Source organism: Mirounga leonina, unplaced genomic scaffold, assembly GCF_011800145.1.
Source record: "Mirounga leonina isolate KUSES-001 unplaced genomic scaffold, KU_Mleo_1.0 Mir_125, whole genome shotgun sequence".
Taxonomy (NCBI): domain Eukaryota; kingdom Metazoa; phylum Chordata; class Mammalia; order Carnivora; family Phocidae; genus Mirounga; species Mirounga leonina.
In genome coordinates, this window is record NW_023270305.1 from 71682193 (window position 1) to 71705805 (window position 23613).

Genomic DNA, 23613 nt, shown 5'->3' on the forward strand with positions numbered 1-23613 from the left:
CAAGACATACAGTTAGCTTGATTTGCTCCAACTATCACTGGGGCAAGTGTGAGTAAAATCACAGGGGAATCATATGAAGACCAAAGCAAGGGGTTCCAGATTTAAAAAGAACCACTACCACCGCACGCCCCCCACGACAACAACAATGGCAAGCTTTAGCAGCTTTTACGAAGAATTACCTCCTGAGAAGGGAAGCCTTCCACTGTTTGTTTCTAGAGCTTACCATTTAATGAAATAGACAAGATTTTTATTTCCAAGGCTTAGAGATTTTCAGCGATCCCTCGGTTGACTTGGTTTGATCTCCTATTCTCTACCTGCTCTTTAGCAGAGAAAAATATGTCCATGTGCATCCTGGGCCTAATTTCTGTACAGTAGTGTTTTGTACTGTCATCACTGTAGCTAGGAAGAATATCTTAGCGAACTTCCCTGCTTACATTAAGGGAACCTAGGTTTAGCGGGGGCGAGAATAGGTAACAGCGCCCCCTGGAGGGAGATGGTGAAACAAAGCTGGTAGAGAAACTGCCCGTGAATGAGGGGTGGCCCTAAAGCCCCCTTAACTTGTGCCCCTCCTGTTCCTTAATGTCCCCAACTGTAAAATAGGTATTCTCACATCAGTCTTCCTGTTCATCTTCTTATACTTGATAGTGTAATAATACCATGCAGATCAGAGGCCCTTGACATTTTCCTTCTAAGGAACCACTTTTGATTTATCCAAAATTTTATGTGTTCCCATATTTGGCTATTTTTAAGATCAGTAAGAGATACCATCGATGGGAATGCCAAAATTGTAAAACATCAGGAAATTAATGAATCATGAGGTTTCGTGCGTATATATTGGGGGAAGAGGAAACAGGTTGTCACTTCTTTCTGCTGTAGCGGATTGGAGGTCCTGGGGTTTCCCCTGACTTCCTGACCTAGACAGCGGTGACCGTGCCTTCCCATGGGGTGGTCCCTGGCCTGGAAGTCCACAGCTTTTGGTCACAATTGTCTAATATCTACTGACCCACTGGAGACTAGAGAATACACCACTGCTATTTTTCTTATTATCCTACTTTCCAGATAATTTCTCAGCAATATGCTGATGGTTAATTCTTTAGTGTTATTCTCTCCATTTTACCTCTCCTCTTAGAATATCAATTACATTCCTTTTTATATTGTTTAGCAGTTGCCCTTGAGTTTGCATATACATGAATAAATAACCTAAATCTGCCTTCAAACAGCACCATACAGCTGCAGATGCAGTGCCTGGTCTACTGATGAGCCCTTCAAAGGCATTCTTAATTTGTTACATTGTTTTGGATTTCTAGCATTTTCTTTGGATTTTTCTTAGAGTTTCCATCTCTCAGCTTACATTACCCATCTGTTCATTCATGATGTCTACTTCTTTCATTAGAGCCCTCAATGTATTAATCAGTTATTTTAAATTCCTTGTTTGATAATTCCAACATTTGTGTCTTATCTGAGTCTGGTGCTGATGCTCTTCAGATTGTGTTTTTTTCCTTGTCTTTATCATGCCTTGCAATTTTTTGTTAAACTCCAGCCATAATGTATCATGTAACAGGAACTGAGGTAAAAGGCCTTTAGTGTGAGGATTTATGTTAATATGTCTAGGAGTTGGGCTGTGTTTAATATTTGTTGTAACTGTAGGTGCCAGAGGCTTCAGCTTCCTCCAGGGTCCCTGCTTCTGTGTCCTCTGCTGTTTTGGGGCTTGCCTAAGAACTCCTCCTCAGGGTCTGCACCTTGCTCTTTCTGCTCTTTCAATTGTAACTCAATTATATTTGATTCCTGTTGATGTGGTGGCAAGGTGTAGGGGAGGGGAAGCATTCTATAATTTCAATGATTAAGTCTCAGTCTTTTATTGGGCCTGTGTCTCTGGGCTGTGACCTTCACAAGGGATTCTTGGTATTATTATTATTTTACCCGTAGGGTGAGATAGGAAGGCTTGAGGGGGCTGGAATTGGGTAAAAGCCCTTCTCCGCTGTGGGATAAGGCTCTGCTGAAGTCTCTTCCCCTAGAAAGTAGGCCTTTCTTATGGGGAATGTTTAGGGCATATCTCAAAATGGTTCTTTCTCCTCCACCTGCCAGAGCCAGCAGGAGATATCTCTTGACTCTTTACCATAAGAAACTGGTGGAGTTCCTGGAGGTAAAACCCTTGAAACTCTGGAAAATCCCCTATAACTGTGGCCTCCAAGAGTTTCTCACTCTCAAGCTAGCCCACACTCAGCACCCAGTAATTTGTCAAAATTGCCATCTGAGTGATCCTACCAGTTTATGGCTCCAGTAGCTTCCACCCTAGGTAAGGAGATCTCACCTGTGAATCTCTGTATTCACCCTTCTCTATAGATTTCACAACAGCAGTTTGTCTTGCAACCTCAATTCTCTGATGAGCACAAGAAAAGGTATCGATTTTCAGGGTTTTTTTTTTCTTTCAATTTTTGTTGTTGTTGTTGTTGTAAGGATAGGAGTGATAACTTCCAAGCTCTTTACACACTGGATCTGAAACCAGAAGTCTAGTTGTATAATCCTGCACCAGTTAACGTCTCTGAATCCATTTCTCCCTTTATGACATGGAGATAATAAACATTTTACGCCTATTTCATTATTTACATTAAGATGCTTTATAAATAAGTAAAGCACTATAGTTACATAGGGGCTATTACCAATTTGTCAACATCCCCCACAAATTTGTGGTGTTGTCACCAGGAAATATCTATTAAGCCAGGAATAACATTTCCTAGCTCCCTTGAAATTGCTCTGTTCCTGAAGAATGAAGTAGGAGACATGTGCGCAACTGGTCCATAATAATGTCCCCAGTGCTCCTCCATGCTCTTTACCCTTCTCCTAGAAGCAGAGGATAAGACCCTGGAAATGATGGAACCATATGATGGAAAAATCCCTGCCTACAAGGAATAGACTATTGGGTTGTTATGTGCGCAGGAAAATAATTTTATTGTCTTAAGCCACTGAAATCTTGGGTGTTTACTTGTTACAACAGCTAGTGTTATCCTAGCTAATAAAGAAATCGATACCTTGATATTGGGGCTAGTTACTTACATACATGACCTACTAGTTAGGTGCTGAGTGGCACATACACACAAAAAAGATACTGTAGTCTAGAAGGATTGAGACTCAGGTCATGCTGTGGTACAATATTGAGTGAAACTGTCACCTGGGATAAGGATGACAAAGAGAAAACAGAGACTGCTTTGTTACAAAAATTGAGTGTTTAAAGATTCCAGACAATAGGAACTAAGATTGAAAAAGACCTGAAGCAAAGCCCCATTAAGATTTGTCAAGTAAACAGGGACTCAGCCTGAGGAAAAGATTAGGGATGTGATATTCTCATCCAAGCCTTGTTTAAGCTGGCTTTAGGGTAACTACTATTGTCAGGGAGACTGGCTTGGGGGCAAGGAAGCTAAACTGTAATTCCTGCTCCCTACACATTCCCTGATCCTCCCCATGTGCCTGCCACTTCCAACAGAAACCTTCCCCACTTACCGGGGGGCCTGTGCAGCCCTGTTCCAGCACTTCCCATGCCTCTCGTCTCTTGTGAGGTTGCTGTTCCGGGTTCAGGTCTGGAACCCCACAACCCTCGTGGCAAGGCTTGGAAAGTGTACCTTGAACAACTTAAATTTCATCCAATGGGTGGCGAGGCTTGTTTCCTCTCACACAGAGGCCATTTTGATTATGCCCCTCTCCTAATCCAGGTTTCTGCTGTTTCCTGCTTCTGGAGATTCCAGCTGAACAGGCCATGCTGGGGTTTAGAGGAGGGAAGCGGGGCGGGGTGAGGGCGGGGTGGGGGGTGGGGTAGTAGGGTGAAGGGTTGAGTGTGGGGGCTCGGAAATCAACACCCCTGAGAACCTCTGGGACCCCTCCCTGGCCAGAGGCTCTTCCCCTCCAACAGACCCCTGAGTTGGAGGCTGAGTACCTGCATGTGGTGATCTGCCGAATCTCTGTATCGTTAGCCACTATGAAAATCAAATTTCATCTTGGCTCTAAACACTTCACTGTAATGGTTTTCAGGGCTAAGACCAATAGAACTAAAATGTATGAGGACAGAAATCCAATAAGAGAAAGCAATTTAAGATACAAGCCTATTAAGTCAACCTCCGATCATTAAACTTTTAAATTTAGGGATTGCCCTCCCTATCTTAAGGCCACCCCTGGGAGGCAGAGTGTCTGGTTTCTTAAATCCAGGCTTAATGTTACTTCTGAGTTCTCACCTAGACATTTCCCAGGGGCTGCCCTCTGGCGGCCCATCTCTTCCTTACCCGGAGGCAAAGGCTGTGCTCCCGGGCAGGTGGTGGCACCTCTCTGGCTGATCCCGCCCCAGCCCCACAGCAGTGGCGGGGTAGGGGTGTGGGGGGCAGTGGAGAAGGCCCCCGCTGACTGGGACTGTTGGGAGAGGGAGGTCCTGGGTGCTGGGTGCTGCCAGTAAGGACACCAGGAAGGACGCAGCCAGGTTGCTCCAGGTTCCTTCCATAAAGCTTCCCCTGAGGAGCAGAGTGTGGTAAAAAAAAACTGCTTCAGGAGACAGAGGCATGGACACCTGCTCAGGCCCCGAAGGGAGGCAGTGGGTTCTGGAGGTGGAAGGAAGTCAGACGACCTTGGTGGGAGGTAACGGGCTGCATGATTCCAGGGGGCCGCCATGCAGGGTCAGGAGCCCTGGCGGGTAGGGATGGTTATGGGAACGCAGGTTTTGGACACATTGCGGAATGCCCAGATGTTGTGGTGGCAGTCTCTCCCCGTTTGGCAAAATGTTAGGAAAATGAACCAAATGCTAGAGAAAAATAACCTAAATCTAAATGCCAGAAGTAGGGGGCGGAGAGGGTGAGGGCTGGCACCCCAGTGTCCAACCTTTTGTTTCTGAAAGTGCTATCTTTTTAAATTAGGACTAATTTTAAGGCCTTAAATTCACAAATGTTATTCAGACTATTACGTTTCAAATAGAGAAGAGGTAATCAGCTAGGTAGGAAATGATTTTAACAAGACTTTGCTAAAACTTTATAGAAAAATAACTCCTGGGCGCCTGGGTGGCTCAGTTGGTTGGGTGACTGCCTTCGGCTCAGGTCATGATCCTGGAGTCCTGGGATTGAGTCCCACATCGGGCTCCCTGTTCAGCAGGGAGTCTGCTTCTCCCTCTGACCCTCCCCCCTCTGATGTGCTCTCTCTCTTTCTCTCATTCTCTCTCTCAAATAAATAAATAAAATCTTAAAAAAAAAAAAAAAAGAAAAAACTCCTGTTATAACCTTTGTGTGTCAGCTGAGGATGAAAGGCTACCACACCGGCCCGCCCTTCGTCATCGCTGCCAACCATGACACTTGAGCCTCGCTTCCCCTCCACAGTCCTGTCACTGGCCGCCAGCTAAGCAGGCCCGGGCTGCCCCTCCCTGTCGCCGGGCCTCGGGGCCCATGCGTGGCCCCGCAGCACCTTCCCTGGAACTGCAGCACATGACAGGTTTGGCACATATTTTTTATTTGCTTTTACTTTCACATTTACAAACTCAGGGAGCCATTTGGAGAACGGGGCAGTTGAGGCTGCCTGGAAGAAAAGCTGGGCTCGTGGGCACCGACCAGTCGGGCACCTTGGACTTCTCACTGGGAAACCTGGCCTATATCTCAAGAACCCTCACTGTCAGGCAACATCTGAAATAGTAGCTGTGGCCCACTCCTCTACGCCTGGAAGATGCCTCGGCCCAGGATTTTATTGCTGGTGAACGTGATTATCCAACTTATAGACCACGATGATGGCATTATCAGAAATGGGTCCAGTGGTGAGCATTTTGCGGAGACGAAAGGAAACTGCCATGCGTACACCGCACCAATCCTGCGGGGCCGGCCTGTGTGGCCCGGGTTGCCTTTGGCCGCGGGGGTGGGCTCCGGAGATGGGCCCCGAGATGGGCATTGTCCATCCCGACGGGACAAAGAGGCGAACAATCATCAGGGCGGGTGTGCTCAAACCCACAGCAGCTGGCGCGCCAGAACCCAACCAGCTCTCCCTTTCCCCATGCCCGTGTCCCTTTAAGGCCCCGCAAGATATTCCCTCTCTTAGGTGGAAAGAAATGTACACTCCCCTCTTTCCAAGGTTGCATCTCTTGGGCTGAGGGAGACAACTGTTTGGCAGGCGGTTCAGAAATACAGACTAGAGGCACCTAGGCAGAGATCCTGGAACGATGGACTGCCGAAAAGTACCCTCGGGTCACCTCTGAGTTTCACAGGAACAAAATCGTCCTGGGAAGAATGGTTTGCCTCTGTGATCATAGCAGCGCCAAGATGAAAGTCAGAGGTGTGATTTTATTACTCAGACTTGATCCTATATTAGCCCCGTGCGATTTTTGCAGACCATTAGCTTCTCCATCTCTCCTCAAAGTGCCGGGTGCCATTCTTGCAATCCTCAGTGACAGGCGGGAACCCCCCCACCTACTCCCCCCCGCCCCCCCGCCAGGGGAGCTGCCAGTGGATCTGCCTCTTTGACAACTGAGGGAAATGACTCCTCCACCATGTAATTTTTCTTCACGGACTATCAGACTACAAATGTTTAGTCCCTTTCCCCTTCTGAGGACAGTAAAGACCTAATGGCATTGATAGGAGAGGGGACCAAGGGGGGATCTGCCAGGGCCCTCAGTGCACCTTATGTCCAAACTAAGTTGTAACGGTCAGGGTCCAGCTTCATGGGCCAAGGCATGTCCAGGTCCATGGGAGGCTGCAGAATCTCCAGAAAGAGTGGAATGGAGGACAGGTCATTTCTGTGCTCACATCTCCCACCTGGTTAGCCTCTGGTCTAACAGATATTTGAATTCACAGTTCTACACGTTAGTTTAGCAAAAAATCTGGCTTCTGATACCCAAAGAGCTTAAAGTCCCCTTCAAAACGTGCATACAGGCGCCGGATGTCTCGTTTGCTGATGCCTAGAAAGTAGCGCTCCACCTTGGTTTTATTGTACACGGTAATGCCCGGAGGAATGGTGGGGTAGGACACCAGGTGGTCTATGCCGGCTTCCTTTAAGATGTAGGGGGCGTCGTCCTCCAGGGTCTCATGGTGACCGATCACACTGTACTTGATCTCGCAGGGTGCGCACAATTCAACGTACGTCACCCAGTGAATGATGTGGTCCCCAAACTGAAGGTCCAGCCATCTGTGGTTTGGATCGCCCAGGTACCGTACAAAATCTTCGAACTGGATGCCCCTGGTCTCCGTGCGGTTCCGCCTGTATTTCCTAATGATGCCCGGGGCAATCTCGTGCCTGTACCACGGCTCAAAGCGGGGGTTGTGAACAAACTTATCCTTAAACGCAGAAATCAGTCTTTCGAAGGGATCTCTTACAATAAAAAACTTGAAGTATGTTTTCAAGCTAGGGAGAAAAATGAGGAGAACAAGCAGTTAGGCCGATGCCCGCCGGTGGCAACCAGGGTGAGGTGGTACGAGGGCAGAGTGCCTGCTGGAGCGGCAGTGGCCACGGTGGCTAGAACGCGCCCTCCAGGGAGGAGCGAGTTCCACGCACTTCTGAATCCACACAGCCGCCTCTGGAAGCAGAGTCTGTTACCGGCCCATCTCACGGGGAGGAAAGAGAGCCTCAGAAACCGTAACTGTCCCCGGCCACAGGACTCGTCGTCCCAGAGGGCCACCGTGAAGATACCTACTTAGCTCAACACATATTCGAACATTTCACAACTTCAAGGGTGTCTGAAAGTCTTGTTCTCAGGCAGGAACCCTGAGCGAGGCAGGAGCAGTGGAGGCCAGAGGAAGTTACTTTAGGGGACCTCTGCATACATTCAGTTCGCAGATGCCAGGGGAGGGCCAAGCCAGAGCAGGGGGCAGGTAAGAGGAAGGGGGGGCGAGGTTGTGGCTGCAACTGGCGGGAAGGCGGCCCGGGGAGCTGCCAGCAGTAGGGGGTGGCACGGCGACAGCCGTGTGACCGGCCGGTAACGGTGCCGACGGAGCAACGACGACACAGGCCACCGTAATTCCGGGGCCTACCTCACGCCAGAAACCGGCTCAGGGCTCTGCACACCTGAACTCGTCTTCGCTCACAAAAGCCCCATGAGATCAGCGCTCAGGCGGACAACAGGACCGCACTTGCCCGGGAGGCTCTCTGATCCCACATCTAACACCTGCGTTCTACAGGTTTTGCACAGACTGGGAAGACTCAATAACAGCACCAGAAGTAATGAGAGAATCAAATGGCTGAAAAGCAAGGGAGGTCAAAGTTCATCTGGTGCCTTGACATCTACTTGCTGCTCATGCGTTCGGATTCCTTCTGAGCCTTGTTCTGCAGGGTCATTTCAATTTACCAGCTAAGTCATTCTTAACATGCCCAGTGTCCACCCTTGCTGTGATCAGTGAGGTCTGACTCTGCCTGTGTTAGGTCCAGTCCCCACCACCTCTCCCCCCCGGGCAGCTACCATGGAAGAAGGTATAAGGCCTCTGGAAGAAAATAAAAAACTAAGTGGGGTTCCCCTGTAATCCACATCCCTTTCCTATGACCTAAAGGTCATATTCAGTAAGGAATCCATAAAACTTAACAGAACCAAAGCAAAACAAAAATGACTACTCATTTCTATTAAGAAAATTATGTAACCTTTGTTTTAATGGACTGTATGAAGGTAAGGGTGAAGACGTTCTGAAATTCTCATAAAGGTTTGTGAATTTAAATGCACTGAACACTGGGCATATGCTCAGCTGCCTCTTGCCAATGTAAACCAAAAGCCCCCAGTAGTCTTTGGAGCAATTTGAGATGGATGGCAAGGACAGAACTGAGCCCTGGGTTTTACCAAAATTCCCCTCCCCTTAGAAACCTACTCCTACCGCTTCTGAATTTCTGCATCGCTGAAGGAAGAGAGACGAGGGAGGCCATTCTTCTCATGGTCATGAACCACATTTTCGGGGATCTCTTCAATGGAAGGAAAAGCCCCTGGGAAGGAAACAAGGGAGGACAGGTTGGCTGCCTCAGTGCTACCCTTAAAGGAAGATGCCTGGTCTCTTAACTTGGGCCCCAAGTTCCCCACAAGCCCATCCCTTAAATCCCAGTTTAGGTCTCTGAATTCCAACTGCTTCTGCCAGTAGGATGAGAGAGGGAAGAAAAGCTTCTGGTAATCCATAAGCCAACTAGAGGAAACTGACGAGCGGGGAACAAGGGGGAGAAACACTGCCAATATCTATCCTGGCAACACACTTAAATTGGTAAAATCTGACATTTCAAAAAAGATCCCTGTGTGCTGAAAGGATTCCTAAAACGAGCAATACTCATCCTACTCTGAAACTGGGGGAAAATCCTAGAGGAGGAGGACCGTGAAACATACTGCTGGCTGATGCCCCATCAGGGGCCCATTACCCCCAATGGGCTTGGCTTTCTTAGCTCCACATCCCTAAGCCTAAGGTGGTTCCTAGGCAACCTCACCACATCCCAGACCGGCAAGTGGCAAAGCCGACTGGTGCTGGGAAAACCTGGCGAATGCTGTGGGAACAGTGTGATATAGCTGAGGCAGGGGACAAGAGGACAAAAGTGTCTAAGAAGGCAGGGCAGGATCAATGCCACAGCACCCAGGTCGGGGCTGCTGAATAGAACCTTGGGTGCACCCCATCCTCAGGCTGGTGGACGGGGCAGGTTTTTCATTCTCTTCTCAACTTAAGACAAATAGACACAAAACATCATTACCCATGAAGGTTCTAGCCAAGACTTCGTAAACCTTCCCATCCATCATTGTGTTAATCCTGTTGTGTTAGAGTCTGGCAGGGAAGGATCTCTGTTGGGCCATCTACTCAGTGGCCACTGGCTTGACTGTTTGATTTATCCCTTCCCCAAATGTAAGCACCAGTCCAGAACTCTGTGCTAAGTGCTACGGATGGCCAGGAAATAAGCAAGATGAACATCTGCTCTCGAAGGGATATTGAAAGAACCAGCTCTGAAGATTTGTACCTGGACCTGCTCAAGCACCTGTCCCCGTGCAGGTGTTCCCAGGGATGACTGAAGACAGCCACAAGGACCATCCTTTATTCTACGGCCTGGCAAACCTGCCCCCTTTTATCCTGCACTTGTAAATTGGTGTTTACTTCTTTAAAGTCTGATGCTTTGTACTGTGGTGGCAGATTTATAAGACTTTTGTGTATTTATTGTTTTAAATTTGATTTGTGACCTCATTCTTTGATGTCAAAAATCCAACATACAGTCAGATTACTCAAAAAGCACATTAATTATACACCGCACCGTAAGATGAGGCAAGTGTCTCCCTTCCCCCCCCCCCCCCCCCCCCCCCCCCCAACAACCATGAAAAGGCCAAATGAAGCAACCATGAAAAGGCCCACTGACCACCAACTCTGAGAGCAGTAGTAGGAGTGGTGGGCTGGAGGACAGAGACCGCAGGGCCACCTCCCACAGAGCTCTGAGGGCTGATTCCTGGTCCTGGAGTCACACTGCTGTCGACTGGAATTTTGTTCCTTTTGAAGCTGAAGTTAACAGACAGAGCCCATAATTATCTTGGACCAATTCAGGGTAATTGGAGTTTAAACAAACAAACATGGGATCTGAAAAGAGCAGTGAGTAATCAAAACCTGTAGAGTATGAGGTCACTTTTCAATGATCTAATTTGTTCCCAAATAAACATCCGATTTCCTGAAGCAAGTCAATTCAATCCTCTGAATATGGAAGCTCAGTGTAAAATAGGGATGCCTTCTTTCTAGCCAAGTGGCACAGAATACTTCATCTGTGGGTGAAAGGGCCCCCAGGCCCACCTGGCAGGGCTCCCCTCCCTGGCATGGGTGCAGGCCCTTCCTCTACAAAGGGGCAGCCAGGAGGCTAGTGAGTGTGGAGCCTCAACTTACCAGGACAGAGTTAACAACCAGTAAGACACAAGGCAATGCATCTGAAGAGAAGGAAAGGGATCAGCCTGGGGGTGGGGCAGGCTGCTTGAGACAGGAATTTTGCTCTGGAAAGTGAGGAGAGGAGATTCTGCCCACAGGGAGGGCCCTCTGAAAACTTCAGTATCTAAAACTTTTAAGCCACCAGACTTTAAAGTACACCAACAGGGGGAACACAACAGAGAACCATCTATAAGGTTACCAGCCCTTCCAGGACAACTGTCCCTGCCTTTGGCTCCTCTCTGCTGCCCCCCTCCGCTTCCCCTGCCCAGGCCACACCCCTGCCCCCCCAGCCCCCAGGGCAAACCCTGCTGTCCACCGACCACAGACATCCACCAGGCGCTGCACGCACCATTTAAAACGATCAGCACTTTCTTCCACTGGGTGTTGCCCACTTTAGGAGTCTGGCAGAAAAGAATCTTGTGCTTGTCACAGACAAATATCCGGTCCAGGACAAACTTGGAGACCGCTGTGTGCGAGAGATTCTTCAGAGCTTCATCCCTGCAGACATTTCTGATGAGTTCCAGGCGCTCCATATAGACCAGGGGTTGAACAAGCCGGCTGTCTGAAAGCACCTTCCCAGTCGGCTGCAAGTAACAAGGAGGCAGAAGGGCCACAAGGGCTTTGTCAAGAGAAAACAGGAGTGAGCCCCGAAGGAGCCACCCAGGGAGGCCCTGCCCCCCGACCTGGTGCTGCATGCTGACACGCAGAGGGCGAGAACCAGAGCTGCCTCACAGGAAGAGCAGGACTCTGCGGGCACCATTCACCTTCAGGGGCCTGGGATTCATGCTACATGGATGGGCTGGACCAAAGCTCAGCCAGAGACGTGAGGATGTTTCTTCATCCTTAGCCGCTCAGACCAAGGTGCCTGCCACTTTGCTGACGGCAGGCATTAGGGCCCAGAGCGTCCTGGACACAGCAGGATCCTTTGCGTTCTGGGATTTTAGTGAAGGCCAGTTTCGGCCCCATTCCTTCTCCCTAGCATTTCCCTCCACATAATTCTGAGTGTACGTTATGTGGACGATACCTGAGGACCAGTCATCTACACACGTGCTGTTCCGAAAATACTCCGGTATATGGGTAGAATGGTTTATTAACTAGAAAAATATACCTTAGGTCATTCAGAATGGGTTTTAAAAATGCCAAAGCCATTACTCCATCTCCTCAGTGACAAGCACGTGGTTACGCTTCTTTGCCGTGCAGTTTAAGGAGAGGGGAACGGGTGCTGCGTGGTAGTGGCGTCCGTCGTGCTGGAAGCGTGGCCACGGCGGGCAAGCGCTGGAGCACGTCGGCACTGGTTTCTGCCTGAGTCCTGCCACCAGGCAGGAAAGTCCACGTGAGCGCTGGGCAAAGGCTCTGATCCAGAAACCCCTGCCTGCCAGGAAAGTGGGCCTCCTGGAAGCGAGCGGACGCGGGGACCACGGGGACCGCAGGGGGCACGGCCTCCAGCTGGGTTTCTGAGATTGGGGTGCAGGTTGCACAAGGGCACGGCTGCGGCTGCTTTTACCCTGTGACGTCGCAGTGCTGAAGTGTTTGTTTCGATCACCTCCGAGTTATCTGGAACAGGTCTCTCAGTCCTTCTCCCCCTCAGAAACAGTGTAATTTCCCACGTGTGTGTCGCTACGACGGTTCCTGTAGCCTTCACCTATGGAATACGACTCGAGTGCGAATACCGAGTCGTCGCTCTCCCTACAATGGCTCCAGCTGGCACGGAACATTGCGGAAAAGCCTGCGGCCCCCCCACCCCACCCCTGGCCAACTGCCACTCTTTGTAGGCAACCCATTTTTAATACCTGGGTGCTGGTCAATTTTTTCAGTAATGTTCCAGCACATTACAAATTTTGCCAGGATAAGTTAGTGTGGGTTTCTCTGCTGATTTGCCTGGAAGGCAGGGAGTCCCTTTCTACCTGCATCCTCGGCTCAGAATGTCCTTTTTCCTTGGGACACTTAGGCGGGGGGGAGCTCATGTGCCACAGTGGGTGGAAGTCATTTGAGGTTAGGAGGTGGGCAGGGGTTTATGGGTCAGAGTGCCCCACGGCTCACATGGATTTTGCCACCTGGTGGGAGGACTCCTTAGAACAGAAACCAGCGCCGATGTGCCCCAGCATTTGCTCACAGTGGCTACGCTTACGTTTGACAGACACCACTATGAAGTAGAACCCGCCCCCTCTGCTTACAAACAGTTTAAGAGGCATAATTATGCGCTTACTCAGGAAATGGGAGTCTTATACCATCTATTTGTTATACCTCAATGAATGTCTTTAAAAAAAGAAACATACAAAAGTTCTGACAGTGGTTGAAGAGAGATGGACTGCGATGGGCTGTAGTTATTTTTTTCCTTTTAATGCTGGATATTTCTTTAAAATACACGAGTATATCTTCCTTCTTCATAAAAAACTTGACTTAAAAATTTCGGCTGTTTGGGGGGGAGCACCTAGAAAGACTTCTAGAAAGTTCTAGAAAACTGTTCCAAGTCCTCTGTGGATGATTTCTACCACATCTGGGCACTTTCTATATGCAAAGGTGGCTCTGCAAACACAGCACTTAATTTTGTCTCTCTTCCTTCAGCATGATCTTCACCAACTAAAAGCCACAACTCTGCCAAAACCCCCTCTGAATTTCCTTCCAGGGCGCACCTGTCCCTTTCTTACCAGCCATGGGCCCCTTCTCATCTTTCCTTCCTCCCCTTTTCTACAGAGTGACAGCCCCTATTTCCAGCCACTTCCTGAAGTGGCCTCAGGGCCCTTCCACTGCCCAATAAAGCAGAAATGAGTCAGTATGGTCGGCAAGGAAAGTAGACACAAAATGGGTTCAGCTGACTTTCCTTCTTACGAGAAAGCTGACTTAAAAAAACAAAAAAGATGAAAAAGCTCAAGTTCCAAATCATGACACATAGTCTTTGGGACTGCTTTAGAACCTAACACAATGAAAAGAGCTTTTGTTAACACTGGATTCAAAATTCTACTGCTCTGTCACTTGGCAGAATGAACTGTTTGACAAATATTTATCGAGTCTTTACTCTGTGCTTGGATGCAGTTGCAAGTGTTCTGTGGAGACACTGGGAAAGCCTCAGCTGAGGAAGAACGTGTGTGGCACTGTCCACGTACGTGTGTGTGTGTGTCTGTGTGTGTGTGTTTGTAAACGCAGAGGTGGGGGGGATAGGAGGTGAGGGAGACAGAGCGAGCAGCAGGAGTCCTCAATTACTTACTAACCCCTCCCTGTTCACATCACGGTGGAATGTCTGCCCACAGAGATCTCCTGGCTTTCCAAGAAGCAACCCAAAAGGCAGTTCTGAATAGTCTGTTCCTCCAACCCCACTCCTTTGGCCAACTCTAGTTGTGGCCCTTTTCCTCAGCATTTTGAAATGTTTCTGCTGCTGTTTATTATCTATTCATTCCCTTTAAGTTACACAGAACTTCTTCCCAAGAGTTCAAACCAGACAGTCCCCTAACTTAACTTTACAGAATGGACCAAAATGCCCTTTTATCTGTTAAAATGCACTAGAGTTTCCAGGTAATCCATTTATGGGGCAATTGTAAAACCAGTCCTCCCCCAGGGACTGGGTCAGTTACAAAATGGGGAGAAGGATATGGCCTTCCAGAACCCATGAGAACAAGAACACTGGAAATACTGGGACGATAGAGGTTTCCACACCACCACTCAGCTCCCTGCTCTTCCCTCATGGATCTGCCACAACCAAACTCCCTGACACACTTTCTCACGTGTTTGACTGAATTTCCTGGGTTTCCCTGGTGAAGGTAAGTGTCTTGGGAATTCCTAAGGGCTACTTCCTGAGGTCAACACATTCTGGAAGTGAGAGTGGGCACCTGCAGACTTACTCAGCTCTGATCCTTCCTCCCGAGGGAGCATGTGCACGAGCCTGCCACACTGGCCCTTAAGCTTTCTGCTTTCATAAATGGAGTCTAATTTAACCTCATTCCCTCCCTGACCCCAACTCTTGCTCACTTATTGACATGGTCTCTCTCTCCTCTCCTCACTCTACTCCAATCACTTCAAACCTCAGATCTAACCTGGATTGCGGATGACACTCAAGAGGTGTGAATCACAGGGCAGCACCTACCTCCAAACAAGTTCTCTTGAGAAACTGCAGAAAAATCTCCCTCATTCTTAAACCTGTTTTTCTTCAAGCTTAAGCACTGTATATAAAGAAAAACCATTTCTCATCTAATTGTGCATATGGACTGGCATGGTTTTCTGTTTTCTTCCTTTGCAAATATACTAAACCAATTTTAATGACTGATACTGTTTTCCATTATTTTCCATTCAAATATTCAGCTATATTATGTACAAAATAAACTTTCTTTTGCAGTTTTTAAAAATTGAAGTATAAGCAAAACACATATTAGTTTCAGGTGTACAAACATATTGATTCAACAGCTGCACAAAATAAACTTTAAAAGGTAAGCTACACAACCTGATCACATTTATAAGTCACCTTTCTTTTGGGAAGACAGATGCTGAGTTTAAACATCTAATGACTCCTGGTTTCAGAGAATCATGTCTGACCACTGTTTCCCACTCCCTTTATCTTGCATCTGAGTTTCATGAGCATCAAGGGGGCAGGGTAGCAAGAACAGGGGACAGAGGACATGTAATTCAAAGTCCCAGCCCACTACTTGCTGTCCCTGACATACTGGCTCTGTTCCTTGAGCCTCACACTTTCCAAATGCAAAATGAGAGTAAAAATAGGGCTCAGAGGGCTGTTTTTGAGGACCAGTAAGATTAAAACCCAGCAAAGTCTTCTGTAGACCGCAAGGCATGTTCTGGTGCAGTATTTCCAACTATGATTACTGCCGCAGGCCCACGGTCTTGGCAGGAAGAGTGCTCCTCCGTCCCTCAAGAGTGCCCCCTGGGATGGTCACTTTTGTTCTTCACGAGCCTTGGCATCCTAGCAGCACCCTGGTCTCAGAGCACTGCATTCCTCTTACAAAACTCTCGCCCCACCTCCGTGGTATTCCTGATCCCAGTAACTAAACATTTATTTCCTTACCTCCTTCTATTAAGGCCACCCTTCTACTTCCTACAGGTTTTTCTGGTTTCCTGTCTCTGGGGTCCATCCACTCTCTTTCCTTGCCCCGGAAAGCCTCAACCTAAAAGCAACATTCCAGGCCTGCTTCAGGGAGTTCTGCAGACTTGACCGATCAATCAGTGTCTTGCAGCCTGTAAACTCCAAGAGCACTTCACTCTGACCAGGTGCACACTTTCTAGAATTTGCTGGGTTCTAATCTGTTGTCCTTACCCTGCAAATCAAGGACAGGAACTGTCTCTTTCTCCATGGCTTAATGCTGGGCTGATCAATGTCTTAAAGCTTGGTCTACCCATTTCATTCCTGTAGGCATACCTGCAACCCAAACTTTCCAGACCCAGAATGGGGGTTAGCAAGTGAGAGGGGGAACCTCAAGAGTGTGCCCCCCATCACGGCTGGGGAGCGATTAGGAATTTTTGTGTAAAAGGAGCCTGAGGAGAAAAAGTCAGAATATTAAGGAAGGTGAGCGCCAGGTAAAAGTAGGCAGCCTTGGGCCCTGCCACTAACTCCCACACGATTTGGGATGATTAGCCTTTTCCCTAAACTCTGTTCTCTCATCCATGCCATCCAGAGGTGAGATTAGCTGCTCTTCTGTCCAAGAACCCTTCTAACTTTAAAAGTCCATGATTCTGGGTCACAGACCTTTCCTCACCCCCTTGGTTTTCTCTTGACCTAGCCCAACATCCTTCATTCCCCTGGCAAGGCTCCTTCTCCACGGGCCAGGAACTCAACATAATCAACATTTACAGAGGATCCATGATGTACAAAGCACTGTGAGGAACATAAAAATCGATGTGACCATGTCACCTCCAAAGAGAAGCTAAAAAGATGAGCGGAAATGTGCCGAAGTAACACAAGCCACAACTCCACAGCAGCAGAATGGGATGGTCAGAGGACACCAGCTGATGGGAGCACAGAGGGCAGGCTAGTTCCACGGGATGGGGGTACCCACTGGGGCCAGATGGGGTGGGGAGGGGCTGCCACAGCTCAGTCGGGAGGCAGCAGCTCTGCCCCCCTCCCCCCAACTGACCGAGTCACAGGGGACAGTGCCCTCTGCCTTGCGGGGCCCACCTTCAGTTCCTTAGAAAAGTGCTTCTCTCCGGGCAACTTCCCCGCATCCGGCACGGCTGTCAGGAACAGGAACTCCTGTTTGGCGCTGTATGCTAGGAGACAGAGAGGTTAAAGCGTCTTCTCATGGAGGAACAGACACACAGATCAGCGGGACAGAAGAGAGGCCCCAAAAATAAGCCCACACAAATATGCCGGACAGACATTTGACAAAGGTGCCAAATCAGTTCAGTGGAGGAGAGTCCTTTCAACAAATGGTGATCCAACTACTAGACATCTATAGAGAAAAAGAAAAAAGGAACCTTTACCTGACCTCACACTTTATTCAAGAACAAATTCAAAATGGATTAGCACTTCAATGTAATAAAACTTTAAAAAACATAGGAGAAAATCTTTGGAAAATATTTCCTTGTTTTCCTGACTCTAATCAAAATTTAAAACTTTTTACTCTGCAAAAGACCCTATGAAGAGGATGGGAAGACAAGCTACATGCTGGGGGAAAATATCTGCAAATCAAATATCTGACAAAGGACTAGTACCTAGAATATGTAAAGAATTCTCAAAACTTTACAGTAAAAAGAAAAAAAAAACCAATCCAATTAGAAAATGGGTAAGACATGAACTTACATTTCACCAAAGAGGATCTACAGATGGCAAATAAACACATGAAAAGATATTCAATGTCATTAGTCATCAGGCAAATACAAATGAAAACCACAACGAGATACCACTACACACAAAATAGCTAAAATAAAATATAGTGAAAACTCCAAATGCTAATGAGGATGCAGAGAAACTGAAGAACTTACACGGCTGGTGGGAATGCAAAATGGGATAGCCACTCTAGAAAATGGTTTGGTAGTTTCTTTAAAAACTAAGCATTCAACTACCATATGACCTAGTAATTGCATTCCTAGGCATTTGCCCGAGGAAAATGAAAATTTATATCCACACAAAAACCTATACACAAATGTTTATAGCAACTTCATTTGTAATAGCCCCAAACTGGAAAAAAAAAACCCAGATGTCCTTCAACAGGTGAATGGATAAACAACAGTGGGACATCCATACGATGGAATACTACTCAGCAATAAAAAGGAACAAAGTATTGATACACACAGTAATAGCTAGATGAATCTCGAGGAAATTATGTTGAATAGACAAAGCCAAGGCCAAAAGGTCATACGCTGTATATAATATTCTTAAAAAAAATATATGGAGAGAACAAATTAGTGGTTTCCAAGGGGGTAGGGGCCAGGGAAGGGAGACAGGGAGGAGAGGTAGGTGTGGCTATGGGGCACCTGGGTGGCTTAGTTGGTTGGGTGTCTGCCTTCGGCTTGGGTCATGGTCCCAGAGTCCTGGGATCAGGCCCTGCACTGGCTCCCTGCTCAGCAGGACTCTGCTCCTGCCTCTCCCTCTGCCTCCCCTCTCATGCTTTCTCTCAAATAAATAAATCTTAAAAAATAAAAATAAAAAGGCAACCCAGGGCTCCTTGTGGTGATGGAGATGTTCTGCATCTTAACTTTGTCAATGTCAATATTGTGATTCCAACTCTGCATTATAATTCTGGAACATGTTACTATTGGGGTAAACTGAGTAAAGGGTACATAGAAATCTGCATTCTCACAACTACATATGATTCTACAGTGATCTCAAAATTAAAGGTGTAATTTTAAAAAACCAAGTTAGGGGCGCCTGGGTGGTTCAGTCAGTTAAGTGTCTGACTCTTGGTTTCGGCTCAGGTCATGATCTCAGAGTTGTGAGATGCGCTCAGCACAGAGCCTGCTTGAGATTCTCTTCCTCTGCCCCTTCCCCACTCCTCCCTCCCTCTCTCTCTCAAATAAATAAAATCTAAAACAACAACAAACCCAAGTTAGCAGTCAAGTTAGTATTTACACATTAGTTTAAAAATTCATGGGAAGTGAGATGAGACCAGACCAATCTTACAAAATGCTAGTCCAGAGTAATAATTTACAAAAAACTGCTTTGGGAAAAACCCTTGGGTAGAATTTGAAGATAATTTTCAGATCTCTACAATCAAAGAAACATTTACTTTCAAAATTCTGCGAATTCTAACAACAATTAGAAAAAGTAGATAGCAAAAAAAGCATAAAAATCGGCATAACGAAGCATAAACAAAGGCACATTTATTTCATTTAAAAAACCATCAAAACCTCCTCCTCTTGGATCAAGAACAGCAACAGCACACACTGGACCTTCCACCTACAGGGGTTTGCTACACCCCCCCACACCCAGGGCCCAGCCAGCATGCTGTTAGTGTGCACCCTGGCCTCGTGTCCTCCAAGTACAGACAACACTAATAATCCCATCTCCCCATCTGTTACACACTTTTGAGTAATTGGACTCCAATATAAACCTCTTTGCCACACACCTTTAGAAATGCCACTGAATCCTTTTGTCTGGACTATGTGTGATTTAAAACGCCATCCTAACCAAAGCTGTGCGCAGGAGCTGTTCTGTACTTGCAACAAGGTCAGGGAGCCCTATCTATAGTACGAAACAGACAAAGCATCAGTGCCCTAGGCCCCAGAGCTCTTGAATACACTCTGAGGACTCCAAGAGACCACGCTCTACCCATCCTCCTCCTCTGCAACTCTGTCATCTTTGAGCACTCACATGCTAACAAGAAAATGCACATTTTATGCTTGTCTGGTCACTTCGTGTTCTGACGGTGTCTAAGATGAGCACTGCAATGCTTAGCTCTGCCCCAGGCTGAATGGGTTTTGCAGGATCCTAAACTTCCTTAATAACATTTTAGATGGGACAGTGTATCCTGAATTCTAAACAGCTGACTTATCAATGAATTTCTGAAGCAACCCATTTCCTATACTCAGAAGCACAGAGAACAGGCTTTGGCAGCCATGAAACATCTCATCTTCCAACACGACACACATCAGACAGTCATCCGCCAATTTTTATCATTTTTATGATTTTAAACTTCTTGGTATTTGCTTCCCCCCCCTCCCCTGGGCCCTAATTCAAATAGCTTCAAGTAAAACTGGTAACACAGTTTACATTTGGTTTTGTTTTTTTTCTGTTGCTCTGCTGACAACCATTTATTTTCAGCAGATGCTACTACCCCCACTATGATCAAAGCACAGTCTCTTTCCCCACCCTGACCCTTAGGAGCAAGCCTCCAGCTCCAGGATCAAGGATTCTGAGCCTATAGGTATCAGATCACTTTTGTTACAGGCACTGCTATATTTACAGTGCTTTATAAAATGTCTTTACATTTGCCAAGTGATGTACCACCTTGTTCTTCTAGAAGTGAACACATCCGCGAACCTCCCTGAGCACACTGTGCATCAGTCCCCAATGCCAGTCACCTCCCCATCACACGCTACGCAGAAGGCAGGCAAAGACATTCAAGGCATGGGCTCTGCCCTCAAGTAGCTTACAGCCAAGGTGAGGGGCTGAGTGGAGGCAAAAGTTTGGAAGAGGAAGCCGAACTAAGCTGAGAAGAAAAATCCGTGTCTACACATACACACCAGATTCACAAGGATATCGTTTTTCATTTCTAGTCTCACCATACCATATGCCATCAAATTCCCATCACTCAATGGGCTTTATTTCCCTGTGATACAGTCTAGTTATAACACCTGAACCTGGTTCCACATGACACTGAGGTTTGTTAACCAAGGATGAGTCATTGCTACAAATATCTCTATGGCTTCATTGCTGAGCTGAATACTACTTAAAAAAAAAAAGGTAAGTGAGGTTTCAAACAGCATTTCAAGACAAATCTCTTCCTATCAGTGTCAGTGGCAGGGAAATCATTAGGAACAGGTGGGTGAGAAGAAAACACACACGCCGAGCGACAGACTGGAACAGAGCCCTGCTTCCCAGAGGTCAGAGCCGGAAGGAGCAGCCCCACAGACACCGGAGTTACAGTTGGCTCCCTGAACACTGAGACCAACGATCTGCCATCTGCTTTACAGGAAACGGAACTTCATCTTTAGGAGACCGCTGTGTTATCAGTTGCTTCTTTGTGATGACACTTCATACTGGGCTTTTGGTTCAAAAACCAAAACACTGTGAACACGAGTGAAATAAATCCCAGCACCTGAGAAAAATCTCTTCCAGCCACACGTTTACAAACCTCTTTCAGTTTCCTGTACAGCTCCAAGATCCACCAGGGGGGTTTAAATGCCTTCCTAGACAAAGGGGCCCCCTAAGGCTAAGTGACTGTAGCCATCAAACCACAGCCCTAGAGGAGCAGGCGATGCCCTCCCGGACGGCGTCCTCAGAGGCTGTGTGTTTAACTTCTCAGGGGAGCACCTCCATCCCTACTCCATCACCCAGATTGGTAAGACACCCTGCCTGTGAGCTCATTTCCTTCATTGAGAACTCACCCGGTGAACATCCATCTTCGTGATCCCAACCAGGAACGTAGGGACAATTAGATAGTTTCTGTGTGCTCAAGGAAGGCTGGGTTACAATTTGAGCCTGACAACAAAGGCTTCTCACTCTAAGTTTCCTGCACAGTGTGGGACTGACACTGTCCTCACTTCCTGGAGGTAGGAGAGGGGCAGTGGGGCCAAGCATGCTCTGAGGTTCACACCAGAAGTTGTCCGCACCACTGTGCTCCCATTCACTAACCACAGCAACCACACCAAACATCCAAGGGTGTAAGAGCTATTTGCTGAGCAGCACCCAAGACGACCACAGATCTTTCCTCCAGGTTTAAAATCCTAAAGCTTTTCATCTTTCCCAGTAGGTTTCACCTTCTATCCCTCTTAACTGTTTGCTCCACACTTCACAAAACCCTCTAGAGCTTCTACACTTTCCTGAAAATGTTCAGCTTAGAACTTGCCACATCCTAGCAGAATGACACGTCGCTTATCAGATACCACTGAGGAATGCCATGCTCTTCAGAGGCTACTCTGCCAGAGGACATTACAATTCAAAGGGCACACATCTCAATTATTTTTGGTGGAAGTCTCATAAAATACATTAGCTATACTCATAGTTTTTGAAACAAAGTAAACCATTAACCATTTAACCTCATGACTTGCCTTTGAAGTGCCTTCCTTACCAGGAGGTGACATTTAAGGGAAGCAGAAGTAAAACGTGTGGACTTGTTGTAACAACAGATTCATTTCTTAGCAGCTACAGCTCTTTCTACATTTGCAGTTCTCTAGAGGTGCGCTCCTAGAGATTCTAACTCACTTGGTCTCTGGTCGGGCCAGCAGAGAAAAGTTTACAAAGTCCCGCAGACAGTTCTAGAGTGCCACGGGGTGAGAACCACTGCTCTTACTCTTGAGGAGGGACCTCCGTCAGAGGTAAGTGGAACTGGACTGGAGCAGCTGGAGAAACAGCTAAATGGTCAAGCGGAGATCACAGTGTCAGACTCCAACAACCCCCTAGATTCGGTGCCTGCTGTCCTGACAGAGGCCCCGGTGCCTGGTGGGAGCCAAGGGGGAGCCATGATTGTCTGTGATTACCCACAGTGCTCTGTGATGCTCCTGCAGTTAATGCTGCCGTCCCAAGGCTGTAAGAACCTCTCAGGTCCTCACAAGAGCTCCTGGAAGATGGGGGTGGTACCTGTAATGATGGCCTGTCGGGCTTGGGCACAGAGGAGCTGAGTTACTGAGTGGAAACCCTGGATCTGAGAACCAGCTCTTGGGGCTCACTTCAGGGCCTCCCTCTTTGGCCTGCACATCTGCCTTCCAGCCTTGTTGTTCCTCTACAGACAGCATGGGAGAGGGAGAGAGAATGAACGGGAGCATTCGGCCCCAGGGTGGGGCGCTGCGCAGCCCTCGGCACAGCAGGGAGCTCTCTGGGCTGCAGTGGAGCCTGGAGCCTGCTGGCCCCTCAGAGGGCACCGTTCGTGCAGCTGCTGGGACAAAGTGGGGAAAACTGCTGGAATGGATGGACACTCTCCTGGTCCCCCCTTCCTAAGGGCTGCCGCCTGCAGGAGAATGTGTGAAAGGTTGTACAGAGTGAAGATGCTGTGCACACCCACATTCGCAAGCATCCTCCCTATTAGGCAAACATCGTCAGGCCAACCTGAAGCTGCTCATGAGCCTTTTCAACATCTCCCGTTTGTCTTGCCTCACTTTGCCATGGAAGGAGTCGCCTCAGGGTTCCAGGCAACCTCACAGATCAGAGAGCCTCACTGTACTCAGGTCAATCTTGGGAGCTGTCAGAGCATGTCCCTTTTGTAGGAAAAAAACCACTAACGCCTAGGTAAGCAAGTCAAGGGCATAAACTACAGTAAGTTCTTCTGAATTTGGGTTTGGTGCTCTTTGTACATCTTCATCTGAACACCTACATCATCAAGTCAAGGGGAGTTACCTCAAAGACTACCAGACACAATATTTAAATCACCTTCCTCCCAGTGAATCGAAGGTGACTTTCAAACGCACGGCTACCAGCATGCAGCACCAACTAGAACACAGGAATGCTGGTCAATCACGGCAGCGTCTCATGATGACACCAAGCAGGGCGAAATCCCAAGCCTGGGGCCCAGGAGATGACCTAGCAAATGGTATTGCTGGGAAGAGGCCACCAAAGAAGCCCACAGAGAAAGCATGCTCCACCCACCCCCAAGGGAGATGCAGGGAAGACACTTTTGTCCTTTTCCACCTCCTCTTCTGCACCTCTGTAACATGAACGAATTGG

The 23613-nt window shown here is 47.7% G+C and overlaps 1 protein-coding gene across 4 annotated transcripts in view; it reads right to left on the bottom strand.

Moving 5' to 3' along the window:
• Positions 1-5458: 5458 nt before the first annotated feature.
• The window catches only part of CHST10 (carbohydrate sulfotransferase 10), a 29994-nt gene continuing 11839 nt past the window's right edge, over positions 5459-23613 (bottom strand). For all 4 annotated transcript variants that reach the window (XM_035001783.1, XM_035001782.1, XM_035001781.1 and 1 more), the window contains 4 exons: positions 16972-17063; positions 11206-11440; positions 8805-8910; positions 5459-7350 (listed from right to left, as the gene is read on the bottom strand). In XM_035001783.1, coding sequence (XP_034857674.1) covers positions 6813-7350; positions 8805-8910; positions 11206-11440; positions 16972-17063 — 971 coding nt within the window. In that variant the 3' untranslated portion in view covers positions 5459-6812. The remainder of the gene's footprint in view (positions 7351-8804; positions 8911-11205; positions 11441-16971; positions 17064-23613) is intronic.